We start from the raw sequence: 18,897 nt of genomic DNA, 5'->3' as shown, positions 1-18,897 counted from the left end.
GTCATTCCTGTGGTGGAGAGGACTAGCAATATGGTGCAATACCAGAAGGTCCTTGTGGAAAAATTGCTCCAAAAGTTTCCAGGGTCACCAGCAGGCCATCAATCATAATTTTTCAAGGGTGTGTATGATGCCCTCCTTTATGTGTAATAAAGGGTGTATTGGAATGACGGTTCCTTGTCATTTTTGGCAGCAGTTGCACTTTATATACATGTAAATATACAGGAAAGAATGTTTCCTAACAATTTTTCCTCTAAAATCAATTTTATCTTTGGTTTTGTGCATATTATTGTCAGTCTGTAAAAGTGGCACACTACTCGGACAACATCGTTCCCAGTAGCGACCTGGGAGTCCAAGATGCATCCAGACATCCTCCCCATGCTGTTCCCGAACTATTTCAGTAGTGTTTCCATCAATTTCTGACCTTTCCCTGTGAACCAGACACCCTCCCCTCTTCAGAGCAGGGGGTGCCTGGTTTAATGCTCTGGCTCTCCCATTGACTTCCATTGTGGTCTGTAGAGCACCCGAGCATCCCAAAGTGTTCTACTCAAGTACCAGAGCACCTGAGCACTTTGGTGCTCGACCAACACTACTCATTATGTGTCCTGCCATTGACACCCAGATACCATCACCTTTGTTTGTAGTGGTGTTGTAAACAAGAATCTTGGAGTGCTTCAATCCTGCCTTTGCTGTGGATCGACACACTGCCACAACTGCTGGTATGTTTAACTGGCAGAGCCATCACATACGACAGTCAGTCTTTCCTAGTAGTGATACGTGGAACACTAACTGCTCACTGATATGTGTAGGACATCCTGCAGCCACATATATTACCTCTCCTGGCAAGGGTCCAACTGGCATTCTTGAGCAGGATGCTCACCCACACACAAGGTTTTCCCAGGAATGTCTCTGCCAGATTGTAACACCTCCTTGGCCTGGCCGGTTACCAGATTTATCACCAATCGATCATTTATGGGAGAAGCTGGGATGCCGGCTTCATCAACATATGAGTGTGCAGGATATACAGGCCTAGCTGCAGCATGTGTGAGCAAATGTGCAGCAGGATACCATATGGAACGTGTAATGCTCCACTTGAGAAGAGGGTGGGGGACTAGGGGCCCACCTTGCTCAGGGGCCCACCGAGGAATTCACCTGTTCTCCTATGAGCCAGTCTGAGATCGACTGTGGGGCTTTAGTATATGTTCAAAACTAGTTATCATGGCATTATGGCTGCCACCAATTAAAGTGTCACTGCCGTTTCATTTTTTATACCCTAATGGTATAATATACCCTGCTGTATAAATGCTTTTGTGCTTTAAAATGTAATCATTTTCAGTTTTACCTGATAATAACTCCAACAAATGTGTGCTACTTTTCTATTCTGCCCCCCTATTCTCACAGCGTTGTCATATGCAGGCCTTCTCCTCTCTGATATAAACAAGAGAGCGGCAGAGCATTGGGAGGAGGGGCACAGCCCTGAGTGCCTGGGCTTGGGTAGAAAGCGGAGAGGGGAGGGCTGCTTTAGATGGTGATATCTCCTGAATAGTAGCAGCTAAAAACATGCAACTGGTTTGAAAGCTGACATTCCAGGCTTTCATACAAGACCAGAATGACAGCTAAAGTCAAAGCAACAGAAGAGAAATCACTGTGAGAAATCGAGTCGGGAATAATCGCGGGTAAAATCTGCTTCTACTTTCACCTTTAGCTTCATTCACAGCATCCCAATTTCTATCAGTGATATCTTCCCCTGTACTGAACATATTGCTATCCTTCTGATATTGTTTGACAGCTTTCAGCCAATACAAAGCCCATATCTCTAGCTGGTACCAAACCAGAGATAAGAGCAGTTAAAGCAGCCCCCCCCCCCCTCCCCTGTCAATGTGGAGGAGAATGAGGGAGCAGCTGTAGAGCTGACAGGCTGCAGATGTTGAGAAAAATATATGGAAATATGCTTGACATCATTGTCAATATAGTGACCTACATAATAAAATCACATTATTTTTTACACCCAGTGGACGCTATAAAAAAATTCCACAAAATAATGTAAAAAATGCTATTTTTTATCTTTCCCCCTAAAAATAAAATAATAAAAGTACACTATATATACTCCCAAATGGTTCCTAAAAAAACATTTTTATGTGACTATTAGGAGGTTAAAACAAATGCTTACTGATTTCATGTAATTGCAGGCCTGGTCTCTGGTTAGGTGTATGCGAGAGGATACACACTGCTCTAGGGTAGTGGGGAAGGTTATCTGCATTCTGATTGGTCTTGTCTGTCTCTGGTTAGCTGTATGTAAGAGGATATACAATGCTCTGGGGTAGTGGGGGAGGTTATCTGCATTCTTATTGGTCTTGTCTGTCTCTGGTTAGCTGTATGTGAGAGGAGACACACTGCTCTGGTGTAGTGGGGGAAGTTATCTGCATTCTGATTGGTCTTGTTTGTCTCTGGTTAGCTGCATGTGAGAGGATACACACTGCTCTGGGGTAGTGGGGGAGGTTGTCTGCATTAAGATTGGTCCTGCTAGTTCATGTGAGGAGAGCTAGGGGTTATGGGAAGTGAGGGAAATACAGGATGGCCTTAGGAACATGGCAAAGATCACCACAGGAAGTGCAGCAGAGGCCATTTTAGGAAGATGCTGAAATAGAGGCACAGAGAAATATGGTTGCTAAGGGCTGAATACAGACATCAGAAAGGTAAAATTAACTGAAAAAGAAAGCTTCATGAATATTTTCCCTTCAGCATCACATATGTTAGGAATTTCATTTATGGTAGTGAAATGGCAGTTGCACTTTAAAGCATTAAATAGGTTTGGTGTGGCGAGATTACACCGCACAATATTACAGTCGATTGTCGGAGGAACCGTTCATTGAAGGAGACTGCTGCCTTATATGCAGCGATCTTCTTCACTGTCTGAGGATGAGGAATGGCTATTGTGATCCCTCGTCCTCATACAACTGCATTGTTTTTGGGCAGCAGATCGCTGTTTAGACAGCACAATCTGCTGCCCAGAATGATAATTGGTATGCCTGCATGAACTACAGGATCACCCCATGAAAAACCGTTTTGCTTGTTAATCGTGTGATCGGCAGCATATTTAGATGGGCAGATTGTTGGGAACGAGCATTCGCAGGAAAGGTCCTTCCCGATTACCTGCCCGTAAGTCGAGCAGTCTACTTCCACCTTTAGGTCTAAGGAGCTCATGTGTGATGTAATCAGGAACCCAAAAGACATGGCAAATTTACACTTTTAGAGATAAATTAAAGAAATAGGTAAATATCAATCCAACATTGACAGTTTTCTGTGACATGAGTATAATGTAATTTCAATCACATCAATTACGGTACTCTATATATATTTTGCTGCATGGATACTTGATTAAGGCCTCTTTCACACGGGCGTGTCCGGATTAGGTCCGGATGCGTTGTGGCAAACCCGCTCAAGTAGGTACGCAATTGCAGTCAGTTTTGACTGCGATTGCGTTCCGTTGTTCAGTTTTTATCGCGCGGATGCAATGCGTTTTGCACGCGAGTGATAAAAAACTGAATGTGATACTCAGACCCGAACTTCTTCACAGAAGTTCAGGTTTGGGTTAGTTGTAGTGTAGATTGTATTGTTTCCCCTTATAACATGGTTATAAGGGAAAATAATAGCATTCTGAATACAGAATGCATAGTACAATAGCGCTGGAGGGGTTAAAAAAAATATAATAATAATAATAATTTAACTCACCTTAATCCACTTGTTGGCGCAGCCGGCATCTCTTCTGTCTTCATCTGTGAGCAATAGGACCTTTGATGACGTCACTACGCTGGTGATGGATCATGTGATGAGCGCAGTGACGTCATCAAAGGTCCTATTGCTCACAGATGAAGACAGAAGAGATGCCGGCTGCGCCAACAAGTGGATTAAGGTGTGTTAAATTATTATTATTATTTTTTTAACCCCTCCAGCCCTATTTTACTATGCATTCTGTATTAAGAATGCTATTATTTTCCCTTATAACCATGTTATAAGGGGAAATAATAATGATCGGGTCCCCATCCCGATCATCTCCTAGCAACCGTGCGTGAAAATCGCACCGCATCCGCACTTGCTTGCGGATGCTTGCGATTTTCACGCACCCCCATTCACTTCTATAGGGCCTGCGTTGCGTGAAAAACGCTGAATATAGAACATGCTGCGATTTTCACGCAACGCAAAAGTGATGCGTGAAAATCACCGCTCATGTGCACAGCCCCATAGAAATGAATGGGTCCGGATTCAGTGCGGGTGCAATGCGTTCACTTCACGCATTGCACCCATGCGGAAAACTCGCCCGTGTGAAAGGGGCCTAACTCTCACATTTTAGGTTCTAGATTGGTTCATCACTTAATTTTAAATTACGCATGCATATAAACTGCTGGTATAGATAATATTATTCATCATATGTTATGAACTTATTGTACACTTACAGTGATTCTGCAAAAGCTCTATACTATATATTATGAATTATGACAATTGTGTTCACAACAGGGTGATTAGATAGAGAGCAATGTATTACATAGAGTCTTACCGTAAAAGAAAAGAACCTAGTGTTTCAATTATATTTTACTGTTAAACAATTTTTTTTTTTTAATTTTAAGAGTATCTTTTAAATTTTCCATATCACTGTCTATATAAAAAGAATCCTAAAATTGTGTAGTAATTCACATTGACTGCTAGGCCTAAAATATGTCAATGCTTCGTGATCTGTACAGGTAAGGCTACTTTCACACTGGCGTTTCTGGGTTCGCTTGTGAGATCCGTTTCAGGGCTCTCATAAGCGGTCCAAAACGGATCAGTTTAGCCCCAATGCATTCTGAATGGATAAGGATCTGCTCAGAATGCATCAGTTTGGCTCCGTTCAGTCTCCATTCCGCTCTGGAGGCGTTTTGATGTCCGCCTGACGATGCAGAGCCAAACGAATCCGTCCTGACTTACAATGTAAGTCAATGGGGACGGATCCGTTTTCACTGACACAATATGGTGCAATTGAAAATGGATCCGCCTCGCATTGACTTTCAGTGTAAGTCAAAACGGATCTGTTTGCATTATCATGAACAAAAAATAAATAAAAAATGCAAACGGATCCGTTCTGAACGGATACAAGCGTTTGCATTATAGGTGCGGATCCGTCTGCGCAGATACCAGACGCAGGTGTGAAAGTAGCCTAACTTTTCAATAGCCATCTCTTTATCATCACAGGCGGGACTGCAATGACAGATATCACTTCTCTATAGATAACACAGGATCCACCATTGTGAGTAGGCGATATCACAGCTTATCTACTCCCTTTGAATCTCTGCACAGGTCACAAAGCATGCCTGGAAAAGTCAAGAAGTCGATAAGGCTAAGTCCAGTCTAAAGTTTTCATTGTCCACATGGCTTCTGTCAAAGAGCACAAAGTCTTGTTATATTTTAGGCCTAGTGGCCAGTGTTAACACTGCAGGACTTTGGTAATATTTTAGGATAGTAATATGTTAAAAAAAATCCAAAAATTCCAAAACCCTTGATTTAAACAATAGGTCATTTTTTTGATGACATATTCCCTTTAAACATAGAGTCCTAAACCCAGACCAAGTGTCATCATGAGCCACACAATTTGCAGAACTTTGCCAAGGAAACACCTGGTACAAATTCTATATATTTTGTAGCTTGGTTTGTTCCTGTGTGGCTTTTAAACCGCGGAAAAACACAATGCATCTAATTATCAAATATAAAGGAACCCCTAGAATGAATCATACTGAAGATCTTGTGGCAGAAGATGTGAGTTTATTATAACCAGGGCAAGCTCCTTAACAGTACTGTTTTATATTTATCACCGAGAAGGAAACCCATTCATCTCACATATAACCCGTAAACATCTGCAAGGTGGAGATACAACCACTGTTCTGTTGCCTCGTAAACAGGTTACTGAAAATAACAAATAACATAAAAGACAGACACTGATTTGGTTGCAATGTCATTTTTTTTGCCTTTTTTTTTTTTTTACAAAGACTTTGTAAAAGACTGAAATTAGTTTTAAATAGCAAGAATTTTAATAGAAAGAAAGTAGCAGCAAAATCTATTTTTCTATTAGGCCTCTTTCACACGGCCGTTTTTTTTTCCCGTTTACTGGCCGTTTTTTGCGCTCCGTATACGGTCCGTATACGGAACCATTTATTTCAATGGGTCCGCAAAAAAAACGGAATGTACTCCGTATGCATTCCGTTTCCGTTTTTTCCGTTTTTCCGTTCCGTTTTAACATAGAACATGTCCTATATTTGGCCGCAAATCACGTTCCGTGGCTCCATTAAAGTCTATGGGTCCGCAAAAAAACGGAATGCATACGGAAGTGCATCCGTATGTCTTCCGTATCCGTTCCGTTTTTTGCGGATCCATCTATTGAAAATGTTATGCCCAGCCCATTTTCTTCTATAAAATTACTGTATACTGTATTTGCCATACGGAAAAACGGAACGGAAAAACGGAACGGAAACGGAAACACAACGGAAACAAAAAACGGAACAACGGATCCGTTTAAAACGGACCGCAAAACACTGAAAAAGACATACGGTCGTGTGCAATAGGCCTTAGGCTAGTATCATACTAGCGTTTACAAGTCTAGCAGCCTGTTCCACCCTAGAAAAGCCTGTCGGATCCGGAGTTACGGTGGAGATCTGGCCGCAACCTAGTAAATACGGCGATAATTGGCTGGAGAAATATTTTTGTCTGAAAAGAACTCTAGTATAAAATAATAAATCTTTATTGTCTCATTTTATTAAAACCAGGACTCACAAACTAACACCCTATTATTAGAGTACATCAGGATAGGGTAACACAAAAATTGTTTGCACACCAGCAGGCATTGGTCCATGTGTTACAGTAACACTGTTGCGCTTATATGCTTAGAGAGTGTTACTAAGTATTACAGGGTGCAGAGAGGTACCCTTCCTAAACTCAAGCAATCTATTTTAAGATAGGAAACATACGAGTAAAATCTGCAATACCCCTCCCCCGCAAGTGGGGTTGCACCCTAGCCTGATGTACTCAAATAATAGAGTGTTAGTTTGTGATTCCTGGTTTTAATAAAATAAGACAATAAAGATTTATTATTGTATACTAGCGTTCTTTTCAGGCATGGTTCTATATTTTGAAGAGTAGGAACGTATACTATTACGCAATTATCTTTTATATTAGAAATATTTTTGTCTGGCCGATTCATAGCATTCTATGCCGGAACAGCCTGATTGATTCCGTTACCACGGATTCCGTCATAACAGAAGTCTATGCTGGCTAGGACCCCGGCCAATCAACTGTTTGAGAAGGCACCGTCGCTCACAGTAGCACGTGACCTTCTTGCAGCTTTGCCTAGGCCATGTGACGTCACGTTCATTTGCCACATGGTATAGGCCCAGCTCAGCCGCAGCGATAACAAGCACAGCCGCTGTACAATGTACGGAGCTCTGCTTGGAGAGCAGAAGAAGGCTACAGCGCTACTGCGAGCAGTGGTGCCTTCTCAAACAGCTGATCAGTGGGGGTCCCAGGCAGGGCCAGCTCCAGGTTCATGTAGGCTCTTGGGTGATAAATCTCAGTGCACCCCCTTGTGGCATTTGTCAAATGTCACCACCGCATCTGAGTGTGTTAAAAAACTGAAGCGCGGGCTTCCTGCTCAGACGCGCCTTCCCCCAGCGGGGGGTGCCTACTGTTCAAAAAATGAGCCGCAGCCTGTACTAGGCTTCCAGTCTCATTGTTAGTATATCCCAGTTCAGGCCACTAGGTGGCAGCACTAAACTGTGATTTCTATAGAGAATAAGGGAGCAATTTACATTATTCTGTATAAGTTGCAATCTGCTGAAAAGTAATTTAAAAAATGTAAAAAAAAAGTTTGAAAATATTTAAAAAAAAACTTAAAACATAAAATAAGCCCACTTTCCCTAAAAATGAACAAAATAAAGAATAACATTATGGGCATCTTCACATGTGAAAACACCCAGGGGCTATTCATAGTATTCAGTATATTGGGCAGACTAGATGGGCCAAATGGTTCTTATCTGCCAACACATTCTATGTTTTTATGTTTCTATATATCACTCGTGTGATTATATATATATATATATATATTCTTTTTAGTAATTTATCCTACATTTTTTTACAATTACTAAAACAAAATATATAAAATTATGCTTCTGCTGTATAGGAATACCTAATACATGAGAAACTATACTATACATTTTAGCATTGATCTCCATAGCTCAGTGGTAATTGTAGAAGGTTGTGAGTTCAAATCCCGGCAGAAACATTTCTGAAATATAGGCTCAATTAGACTTAAATACATTGTACATTGGGTGTCCCCGAGCATACTGATAATGCTTGGGGATACCCCCTTCATGTTCATAGCACATAGAATCAGAGCAGGGACTCCTAAGCTGGGAACTAGAATCCTGACTGTTCAATAACACTGGGGGATTCCCCGTACAGTGATCTTCAGTAGCACTGGGGGATTTCCGGTACAGCCATCTTCAGCATAGGCCAGAGTGGGCCCCCTTGGAGCAGTGGGCCCCGGCACTTTACCGGGTTTGCTGGGTGCTGACGCCGGCCCTGGTCCTGGGTGTAGGACCCCCACAAACAGATACTGATAACCTACCCAGAGGACAGATCATCAGTATAAAAGTTTCGGAAAAACTCTTTTAAAGGGTATATCCACAGAAGACTTAAAGTTGCAGATTTGTTGCCATGGATTTGCCTTTCCCAAATACCACCATTTATCAAAGCTGATGCCCTAAGGCACGATGGGACAGCAGACACATGACAAAACAGGAGGTAGGATTCCGGCATGGGGGATAAGAGAAAACTGCAAATAAGGTAAATAAAGAAAAAAAGAAAAGAAATGAAAACAATCCAAGAAGGAATGGGAGCTATACCAATTGATGCAAATAAACTTTAGGGTGAAAAGTAGTTTATGGCACAACCCCTTTGAAATCTGCTGCATGTAAACCATGGTCCCTTAAATTGCACTTAGCATTTTATGATGTATAGATTAATAGAGGTTGGGTTTTGTGTAAAAAAAACTATTCCTGATCCTATGTGTTGTTACCCGTTACCTAAAACTGTATTTTGTACATACAGTAAGTAGCATTACATTATTGATATCAACTGTGCGATTCAATTTCTAATATTACGAGGGAAATTTATTATGAACCAGCATTCTATAATATCCCCATGTGCTGCCGGAGGCTACATCTAATTTATAACACCTTGTCGTACATTAGTAGCAGTCTCCGGCAGTCCGTGCGTCTGAGATGATATTTACATCAGCCACTAGCTGGTATAGATTTCAGTCTTCTTTTATGCCAGAAAACTGGCGTAAAAGATAAATGTCCCCTCCCCACCCTAGCCATGCCACCTTTTCGGGAAAGTGGTGAGGGCAACTGAGAAATGCCACTTCTGCAAAAAAAAATTGCACAAATGGCGGGAAAAAAATCCAAACATGGTGTTTGAAACATTTTTCCCACCAGAAAATGGGCATGGGTTGACTGATAAATTCCCCCTTGTGTATTGTGTATCATATGCATTTTTAATAATATATAAAGATTTTAATGATTGGCCATTTTGCACTTATTTCTAGGTTTAGGTGTATCTGATCTGCACAAATCTCTGGCATTCCAAACTGATGATCATCAAATTAGGACTCATTCCTAATTCTTTCTTGTATAAATCCATCAAGAAAAAAAACATCTGTATACCTCTGTCTGATACTGGAAGCAAAGAGTAGGGATCATGGAAGTTTACAGCAATGTGGATGAGCCGTCAAACTGTGCAGTTGGCTCCATTAATAGGGATGCATTTATTTTACACCTTAACACCTTAGGTTAAACTTTAGGTTAAAGGGGTTATCCAGGAATTAATATTGATGACCTATCCTCAGATCAGCTTTTAGAAGAGGCGAGGCACTCTGTGAGCCCCGTGGCCTCTTCCTAGGCCATATGTTGTCACTGTACATCAGTCACATGGTCTAGTTGGAGCTCAGCAAAATTCAAGTCATTGGGGCTGAGCTGCAATACCAAGCACAGCCACTATACAATGTACAGTGCTAAGCTTGGTAAGCGCCTGGGAGGCCACGTGCACCAGAGTTCTAGTGAGTGCTGGAGCTTTCCGAAACAGCTGATCGACGGGGGTGCCGGGACTTAGACCTGTGGATAGGTCATACATATTTCCCGGAAAACCCCTTTAACCCAAAGTTTAACCTAAAATGTTAAGGTGTAAAATAAATGCATCCCTATTAATGGAGCCAACTGCACAGTTTGACGGCTCATCCACATTCCAGTCTTTTACCTCAAATAACCTCATCATAAACTTTATTTTGGTTATGGCTCTACAAAAAATAAATAAATCACAAACTCTTTTTAGATAGGAATATTATTCTACACTTTCAGATCCATATTTATTATCATAATGTATTCAGTATTATATTAACTGTGTTAATGTACATAGTTTGGAAAATGGTCTTGAAAAGTGAAAAATGCTTCTGTACATCACAAGTATACTCAGGGCCTTGTCACTTCCCTTCCCACACATTTTCTACCAGTTCACACAAAGTACAATACTCAGCAGGAGTAGGAACAGAAAGCACCAGCAAACAAACACCTCCCAGGTTTTAAAAAACAATAGTTTATGAACTATGATGAGGGATGGGGGAAATGCTCTCAAAATAACAAAGCATTGTCTGGTACCACCATAATAATATGTTTTGTAGAACTCGCTTCTGCTGCTTGAACAGACTTTCTGATATTATTGTGATCTAGTCCATACTGGCAAACCCCTTCATATACAATAACCCCACGGCTCTATTCCGGACAACATCCAAACTAGAAAAAAATCTTTTCTTTAAATGCAATTACATTGGAAAGGCAAATCCTCCAGAAATTCCTGACTTCCTCTATCAATACCAAGTTATTAACTTGCACTTAATAATTTTCAGCATTATATGTATGAAAAAGAAAACTGCACATTCGACACAGGAGCCCCTTAATAACAATACAGTTCATAATTTAGGAAAGGTACTCACTGACAAAGCAGGGTTTCCTTCATCTTCCACAACAACCATGAGGCGATAGAAGCTCTGTTTTTCACGGTCAGGAGGAGATGGGCGAGTGGCAATTTCACCTGTGAGCCTATCCATGCGGAAAATTAAGTCCTCATTGCCTTGTGTAATGTAATAAGAGAGGACGCTGTTCAGTCCTTTGTCCTTGTCTGTTGCTGTCACTTTAATAACTGATGTTCCCCCTCCAACATTCTACAAAAAATTAAAAAATATATCATTTTTACCACTACCAATGTAGCAACACCATCGCCGATGTATCTGGTGTAATGCAGATGGTATCATACAGATGAATGTGCACATAATGAGAAAACGTTGCCACCATCATCAGCCAAAAGAATAGCATGAAAGTCATGTAGTAGACGAGGTCATCCTTAAGGCCTCCTTACAAATTAGTGTATTGTCAGTTAAACCTGCCATTCTCATCCTAATGTGTGTGGAGAGCTACTGACAGATGATCGGGGAAAAGAAGGATCGGGCAAAATGAGAATTTTTTCATTCGGTCCTTTTGTTCTTCCGGGAAATAAGCTGCCACCAGAAATGTCTGGCAGCTGTTTTCTCCGCTCTCCCCATAGAAAACACATACATGGAGGCCAAGCGGAACGTGTATGTGTATGGGGGAGCTGGGAGGGAGTCGGCAGAGATAGCTGTGGGCCAAATGATCGTTCAATCAATCGTTTTTGAATGTGAATGGCCGTTTGGAGATACAAGCAGATTACAGTAGAAGGTCACTATACAAGGTAGGTCAGTATCAACTAATTGATCACAGTACTAGCTTATATCAGAACGCTATATAGGCACAATTTGAAGCACAATGTTGCTTCTTAATTAAAACCGCCGATGTTTCTAAAACTAGATGTTCCAAATTGTTCCAAATGTTCGAGCCTATAAGCAATCTCAATAGTAAATGCGGGCCAATGTATTCAAAATGTATATGCTAAGAAGACCTTAAAAGGATTTTCCCATTATGTAAAGTTATCCCCTATTCACATAAGCACAACCCCCCTCTAAATAATGTATTTCTATTATAAAGAGGCTCCAACAAGGGAATTCTATCCAATAGTGATCTGCGATAATATGGAATCATGTCAAGAGATCACATAGATTACAATAGAAGGTCACATAGAGATCACAATAGAAGGCTTAGTCATTGGAGGTGTCATTTACTCTCACTAATACCCATTCCCAAACATGTTTCATAGTCATTACGTTCCTTTTGCCGTTTAGTGCATAATACTTCACTTTATTACATTATTACATACCTCAAAAACACTGACATTATAGCCAAAAGGGCTATCTATAACAGGTGGGTTGTCATTCACATCCATTATGTTCACTGTTAATGTATAATCTGTGCGTCGAGGTGACAATCCTTTGTCAGATGCCCGGATCTGAAAGGTAGTCAAGCTTAATATTATATACATTCTTACTAAAATACATGATTTTTAAAGTGTCAGATTTGTATCTAGCCCCTATTAACCAGTTTCCTAACCATCGCATGCACTGTCCTATCTCCCATATATGATAACTGTATGTAGTCCAGGGCCTGCTCTACAGCAGATTCTTGGAGGTGAGATATTCGATATGTTCAGGAAAGATGGCCCTCATCACAAGATTAAAAAATATCTAAATATAAAATATTTTTGGTTCTTTAAACATTTTATCTGGTGTATCACAATGCAACAGTTATTAAACACCACAGGAATTATTACTGCAATCCCATATATGCATTTTCTTTTCAGGGAGCTGTAGGATCCTTTGATTACAGGCAGGTGTTTGTGGCTCCTGCTCCTCATGCACAGCCTTTTCATGAAGATGAATAGAAAGGCCTATCGGTGATTCAGTGCAAGTAGGCACCATGTAGTGAGGTCATGGCATCAGTTGGGCTCAGTCACAGCACAGACGGGAGTACACCTGCTCCACTCGGTCCATAGAGGGAACGTGGGGTAGGTGAGTATTTAAACTGGAGGCAATATGGAGCATAACAGTGGGTGGGGGTATCATAGAGTGGGGGGGGGGGGCATCATGATATCATCCAGTTGTGAGGGGGACACTTAAGAGCATTATACTGTTTAGGGGGCACTAAAGTAGCATCATACTGTGTGGGGAGGCACTAACAGGGCATTAACTTTATGATACATGGCCCTTGACAAAAAGTACTTGAGTATCACTGAACTAGAGAATACATTTTCTTCTAAAAAGACTTGATAAACAGTAAAAAATAAATTCAGTTATTATTACCCTTAACGAGTGCACTTCTTGAAGCTCTCTGTCCAGTGGTTTCACAAGGAAAACTTCACCATAAGTATCATTTGTAGTGCGGATCTCAAAAAGTCTGTCTACATTTCCACCAACAAGAGAAAAAGACACCTAGAAAAATTTGTAAGAAAATATTATTTTTATGATAATTCACAAGCTTACAGCATAAATGTCAGGAGAACATTAAAGCCAGGAGACACTCATGGAACTTGAAGTTGCAACTACCAATCAGAGATGAGTGAAAATTATTGAAAATTCAATTCAGGTCCAAATTGATTCTACCCGAATCAAAACTGCTCCGGTTGGCTGAAAACTGGTGTATGACACGCAGAGGTGTCTTGTAGAAAAATTGCACCAGGTTTTTTGGAAAAGAAAATACAGGCCTAATTGGAAACTCTGAGTGCAACCAAACTAGACACTGTTGTTGACACACTAAAATACTCTTATTTGCGTACTTATAAACGGTAGCAAAATTGCTAAAGTTTTTTGTTGTTTTTTTAACGAAAAAGGCACAATTTTGTTATGTATGCGCCACAATATTTGCTTCTGGTGATGCTGGGAAATATGCCTATTGCACACATATGAACTGTAGAAGCTTTGTAACATTATTTTTTATTTTAAATCCTGGCTTCTGCACAAAAAAGAATACTCTCTCTTTAACTGATCTTTGTGCAGTGCAGCAGTCTATATATGATTAGCTCCAGCCCTGGCTACAGACAATGTAACTGCCCCTATGCCTTCCCTAATGATAAAATCTTACTTTGTGACTACTAATTCAATCTACCTAACTAAATATATCTTCATCTCAATTCCTACTCTATCCCTGCAACACCCTAAGATGGCTAGCTTGTGTGTCTAGTGGGTGTCCGTCAAGAAACATGGCATAAATGCCCTTTCACATCAGTGGCTGAGCTAGATAGACTCGCCAATATCCTATCTTTCGATTGGCTATCAGGCTGACTGCCAAGCATTGTGGCAAGCCTGGATCCTGCCTGGGGTCATGTGGTACTCTGTCTGCATCCTCCCTGACCTATTTTCCTTACTAGTTTACTGAATTTTAAATGGGTGACATTTTACGCAATTCGTCCTAAGCGAAACGCTAAAGCTTTGGATTTGTTTGGAAGAAGAAATTTTGTCAAATTTGTGACAAATACAATTACTTTAGAAGTGATTCGCTCATCTCTGCTACCATGCACACATTATAAAATCATCAATCTTGTGTGCAAAATCTAGTTATAAAGTTAAATATAAAATACTTACTTGCCCATTATCTCCAGCATCAGGGTCTCTGGCCAGGACTAGAGCTATTCTTCTCCCCACTGGACAATCCTCTGGCATATTCACTACTGACTCTGATGTTGGATCAAATTGGGGACTATTATCATTCTCATCTAAAACAGTGATTTGTACCTATAGAACAAAATGGTACGCATGATGTAAATTTAAATAAAATGGAGGTAAACTGTAGTTACTAAAATATCATTCAGTAATTTACATTATTGTCTTCATTGAAGTTATCATTGAATTCCAGTTATCATTGAATTTTTGGCTAGATTGTCCTTTTTGCATGATCCATACTTGCCTGATCCTGCACAACATTTCAATAGGGTACATTCACAAAAATTGTATGCCATTTTTGCGCAAAAAAGTGACTTTTTAAAATTCTCTGCTGCTCTTACCCTTTGGCACGCCCATGTACAGTTGATTGACGTCCCGAAAATCCTGCACCTGCGCCGCCCCGTTTAGTATTCGGTGCAGGCGCAGTAAGTGAAGGACGTTGCCGGCTTCCTCACTGCACCTAGGCCGAAGCAAGGAAGCCGGCACCAGGAGCGCGTCCTTCACTCACTGCGCCGAATACTAAACGGGGCAGCGCAGGCACGGGATTTACGGGACACTGAGGAGAACTCGGACGTCAATCAAATGTACATGGGCGTGCCAAAGGGTGAGAAGACGGAGCCTTTAGGTGCTGCAGCAACGCCCCACTAGCACCTAGATGCTAATTAGCATATTATAAAAGTCTTTATTTTGAGGGAACGGCGGCAGGCACGGAGTTATAAATCATACTGTTATGTACTGCTGACATCAGCACATCGCTAATGTCAGTCAGCTACATAACGATTTTTCTCATGACAGAAACCCTTTAAAAAAAGTGGTCATGGCTTAGCGGAAGGATTGGGGCCACCACAGTTCAACACATAATAATATATAAAAGGGAAGTCATGTTGCCAGCAACTCAACTGTTCTTTGTTTGGCTGCACCAGTCACAGAGTAGCCATTTTAGCCTGTAGGCAGCAAGTTGAAGCAGACATACATAGTGCTAACTGCTAAGGCACTGATTCTCAGTCTGCCTCTCATGTCCCTGCATGGACTATTCTAATAAATGTGCTGTTTTATGTTTAAACTGTATTTAAATGTTATGGGCAACAAGCACAAGTTTTGAGGAGCCCACTATTCAATACCTAATTTCCCCCACTGCTCCTCTGCTACATGAAGAGGCATATTGAATAGTATAATCCACCAGCATGAGTAGAAAGAGGGTTACTTTACACCAGTAGAAGGGTATTGAGTAGTGGATACTCTCAGTGCGGGTGAAGAGTGGATTGCCTTGTGCCTCTTCTCTAAGGCTTGTTTCATATATTCGTAAACCAGATCCGGCAAGCTATTTCGGCCGGGAACAGCCTGTTGGATCCTTCCCTGCCAGGCAGAATTCCGTCTGGCCCCATTCAGAGATATTTTTTAAGCTACTTTTACACTCACGTTTTGTGCGGATCCGTCATGGACGGATCCGTTCAGATAATACAACCGTCTGCATCCGTTCAGAACGGATCCGTTTGTAGTATCTTTAACATAGCAAAGACGGACCCGTCTTGAACACCATTTAAAGTCAATAGAGGACGGATCCGTTTTCTGTTGTGCCAGATTGTGTCAGTGAAAATTGATTCGTCCCCATTGACTTACATTGTGTGCCAGGACCGATCTGTTTGGCTCAGTTTCATCAGACGGACACTGAAACGCTGCAGGCAGCGTTTTGGTGTCCGCCTCCAAAGCGGAATGGAGACGGAATTGATGCAAACTGATGCATTCTGATTGGATCCTTTGCCATTCAGATTGCATTAGGGCAAACTGATCCGTTTTGGACCGCTTCTGAGAGCCCTGAACGGATCTCACAAACGGAAAGCCAAAACGCAAGTGTGAAAGTAGACTTATAGTGAATGGGGCCGGACGGACTTCCGGCAGCGCACGGTTGCGCCCAGCAGGGACGGATCCGACAGGCTGTTCCCGGACGGAACAGCCTGCCGGATCTGTTTCACGCATACGTGAAACAAGCCTAAGTGAGTCACAAGTGGAGTGTCTATCGCTATCTGGAGGTCAGTGTGTGGAAACACTCAGTATAGTAGATAGGGAGAACAAAAGCATATAAAACCATAAAAATACTGTATATATAAACATTATGAAGCGACATGCACAAGGATAAAGAGTGGTGGCACATGAGTGACAGTGATGGCATATCCCGGGGACAGAGTGGTGGCATATTGGGGGGAAATTATAACAGAAATCTAGGCTAGCACTGGCACACAAAGAGAATATTAAGACTATGGGGGAGATTTATCAAAACAAGTGCAAAGGAAGACCATTGCAACCAATCAGATAATTTCATTTTCAAAACAGCTCTGAAAAATGAAACCTGGAATTGCTTTGGTTGCTATGGGCAACTAAGCCAGTTTTCCTTTGCACCAATTTTGATAAATCTCCCCCTATGTTCTACTAGAAATAACCGTCCAGGTGCACCCCCTAATAAACCAATTGTGCTTACTGACGAGTTTGTTGTGTTAAGGCCGGAAAGGCAGTCACACCTAATTTACACAGCAATATGTAGTGGGAGAACAACTTTTTAATGAAATTTAAGGAAAAGCAAATCCATAGAGAGGAAGGTGGATCTGCAACATTCATTATAACTACATCCTAAAGGAAGTGTGTGGGGGGGTTAGGTGGGGAACAGAGGGGATAATCGTATTGTGTGCAATGAGCTGGCATGCAGTGTGCTATTGTTGCCTCTACCTTTTGTCATGGTTATAGAAACCGATATAACTCTTATTCAGTATGATACATGTGCAGATTTTCCTACTGTTCGTTGTATAATCACATCTTTTTTGCAGTACCAAAACTGTTATTTTTTAGCAGCACATTGCCCTGTACTACCGAAAAAAGTGCAAAGTGAATGGGTAATGAATAATCGTAATGAAGGTCGCTTGGTCCCTATTTTTTATTTATTTTTTGCACTGAACCACGTGAATAGCCCTTTAAATGGGTTTTCAGAGAATTTAACCACTTCAGCCCCCTTAGCTTAAACACCCTTAATGACCAGGCCACTTTTTACACTTCTGCACTACACTACTTTCACCGTTTATTGCTCGGTCATGCAACTTACCACCCAAATGAATTTTACCTCCTTTTCTTCTCACTAATAGAGCTTTCATTTGGTGGTATTTCATTGCTGCTGACATTTTTACTTTTTTTGTTATTAATCGAAATTTAACGATTTTCTTTGCAAAAAAATGACATTTTTCACTTTCAAAAAAACGACATCTATATATAAATTTTTCTCAAAATTTATTGATCTACATGTCTTTGATAAAAAAAAAATGTTTGGGTAAAAAAAAAATGGTTTGGGTAAAAGTTATAGCGTTTACAAACTATGGTACAAAAATGTGAATTTCCGCTTTTTGAAGCAGCTCTGAGTTTCTGAGCACCTGTCATGTTTCCTGAGGTTCTACAATGCCCAGACAGTACAAACACCCCACAAATGACCCCATTTCGGAAAGTAGACACCCTAAGGTATTCGCTGATGGGCATAGTGAGTTCATAGAACTTTTTATTTTTTGGCACAAGTTAGCGGAAAATGATGATTTTTTTTTTCTTACAAAGTCTCAGATTCCACTAACTTGTGACAAAAAATAAAAACTTCCATGAACTCACTATGCCCATCACGAAAAACCTTGGGGTGTCTTCTTTTTAAAATGGGGTCACTTGTGGGGTAGTTATACTGCCCTGGCATTTTAGGGGCCCAAATGCGTGCGAAGTAGCTTGAAATCAAAATCTGTAAAAAATGGCCGGTGAAATCCGAAAGATGCTCTTTGGAATGTGGGCCCCTTTGCCCACCTAGGCTGCAAAAAAGTGTCACACATGTGGTATTGCCGTACTCAGGAGAAGTTGGGCAATGTTTTTTGGGGTGTCATTTTACATATACCCATGCTGGGTGAGAGAAATATCTTGGCAAAAGACAACTTTTCCCATTTTTTTTATACAAAGTTGGCATTTGACCAAGATATTTCTCTCACCCAGCATGGGTATATGTAAAATGGCACCCCAAAACACATTGCCCAACTTCTCCTGAGTACGGCAATACCACATGTGTAACACTTTTTTGCAGCCTAGGTGGGCAAAGGGGCCCACATTCCAAAGAGCACCTTTAGGATTTCACAGGTCATTTTTTACACATTTTGATTTCAAACTACTTACCACACATTAGGGCCCCTAGA

The 18,897-nt window shown here is 41.0% G+C and overlaps 1 protein-coding gene across 1 annotated transcript in view; it reads right to left on the bottom strand.

Annotated features, from left to right (window-relative positions):
• The window catches only part of CDH23 (cadherin related 23), a 1,196,655-nt gene that overhangs the window by 274,946 nt on the left and 902,812 nt on the right, over positions 1-18,897 (bottom strand). Inside the window, exons 32-35 of the mRNA XM_040438415.1 lie at positions 14,618-14,767; positions 13,340-13,468; positions 12,361-12,489; positions 11,066-11,293 (exon numbers count right to left, since the gene is read on the bottom strand). Of these exons, the coding sequence (XP_040294349.1) occupies positions 11,066-11,293; positions 12,361-12,489; positions 13,340-13,468; positions 14,618-14,767 (636 nt within the window). The remainder of the gene's footprint in view (positions 1-11,065; positions 11,294-12,360; positions 12,490-13,339; positions 13,469-14,617; positions 14,768-18,897) is intronic.

Source organism: Bufo bufo, chromosome 6 (assembly GCF_905171765.1).
Source record: "Bufo bufo chromosome 6, aBufBuf1.1, whole genome shotgun sequence".
In the NCBI taxonomy this organism is placed as follows: Eukaryota; Metazoa; Chordata; class Amphibia; order Anura; family Bufonidae; genus Bufo; species Bufo bufo.
The sequence above is the reverse complement of the archived record's forward strand: the minus strand, read 5'-3'. Positions and strand labels throughout refer to the sequence as shown.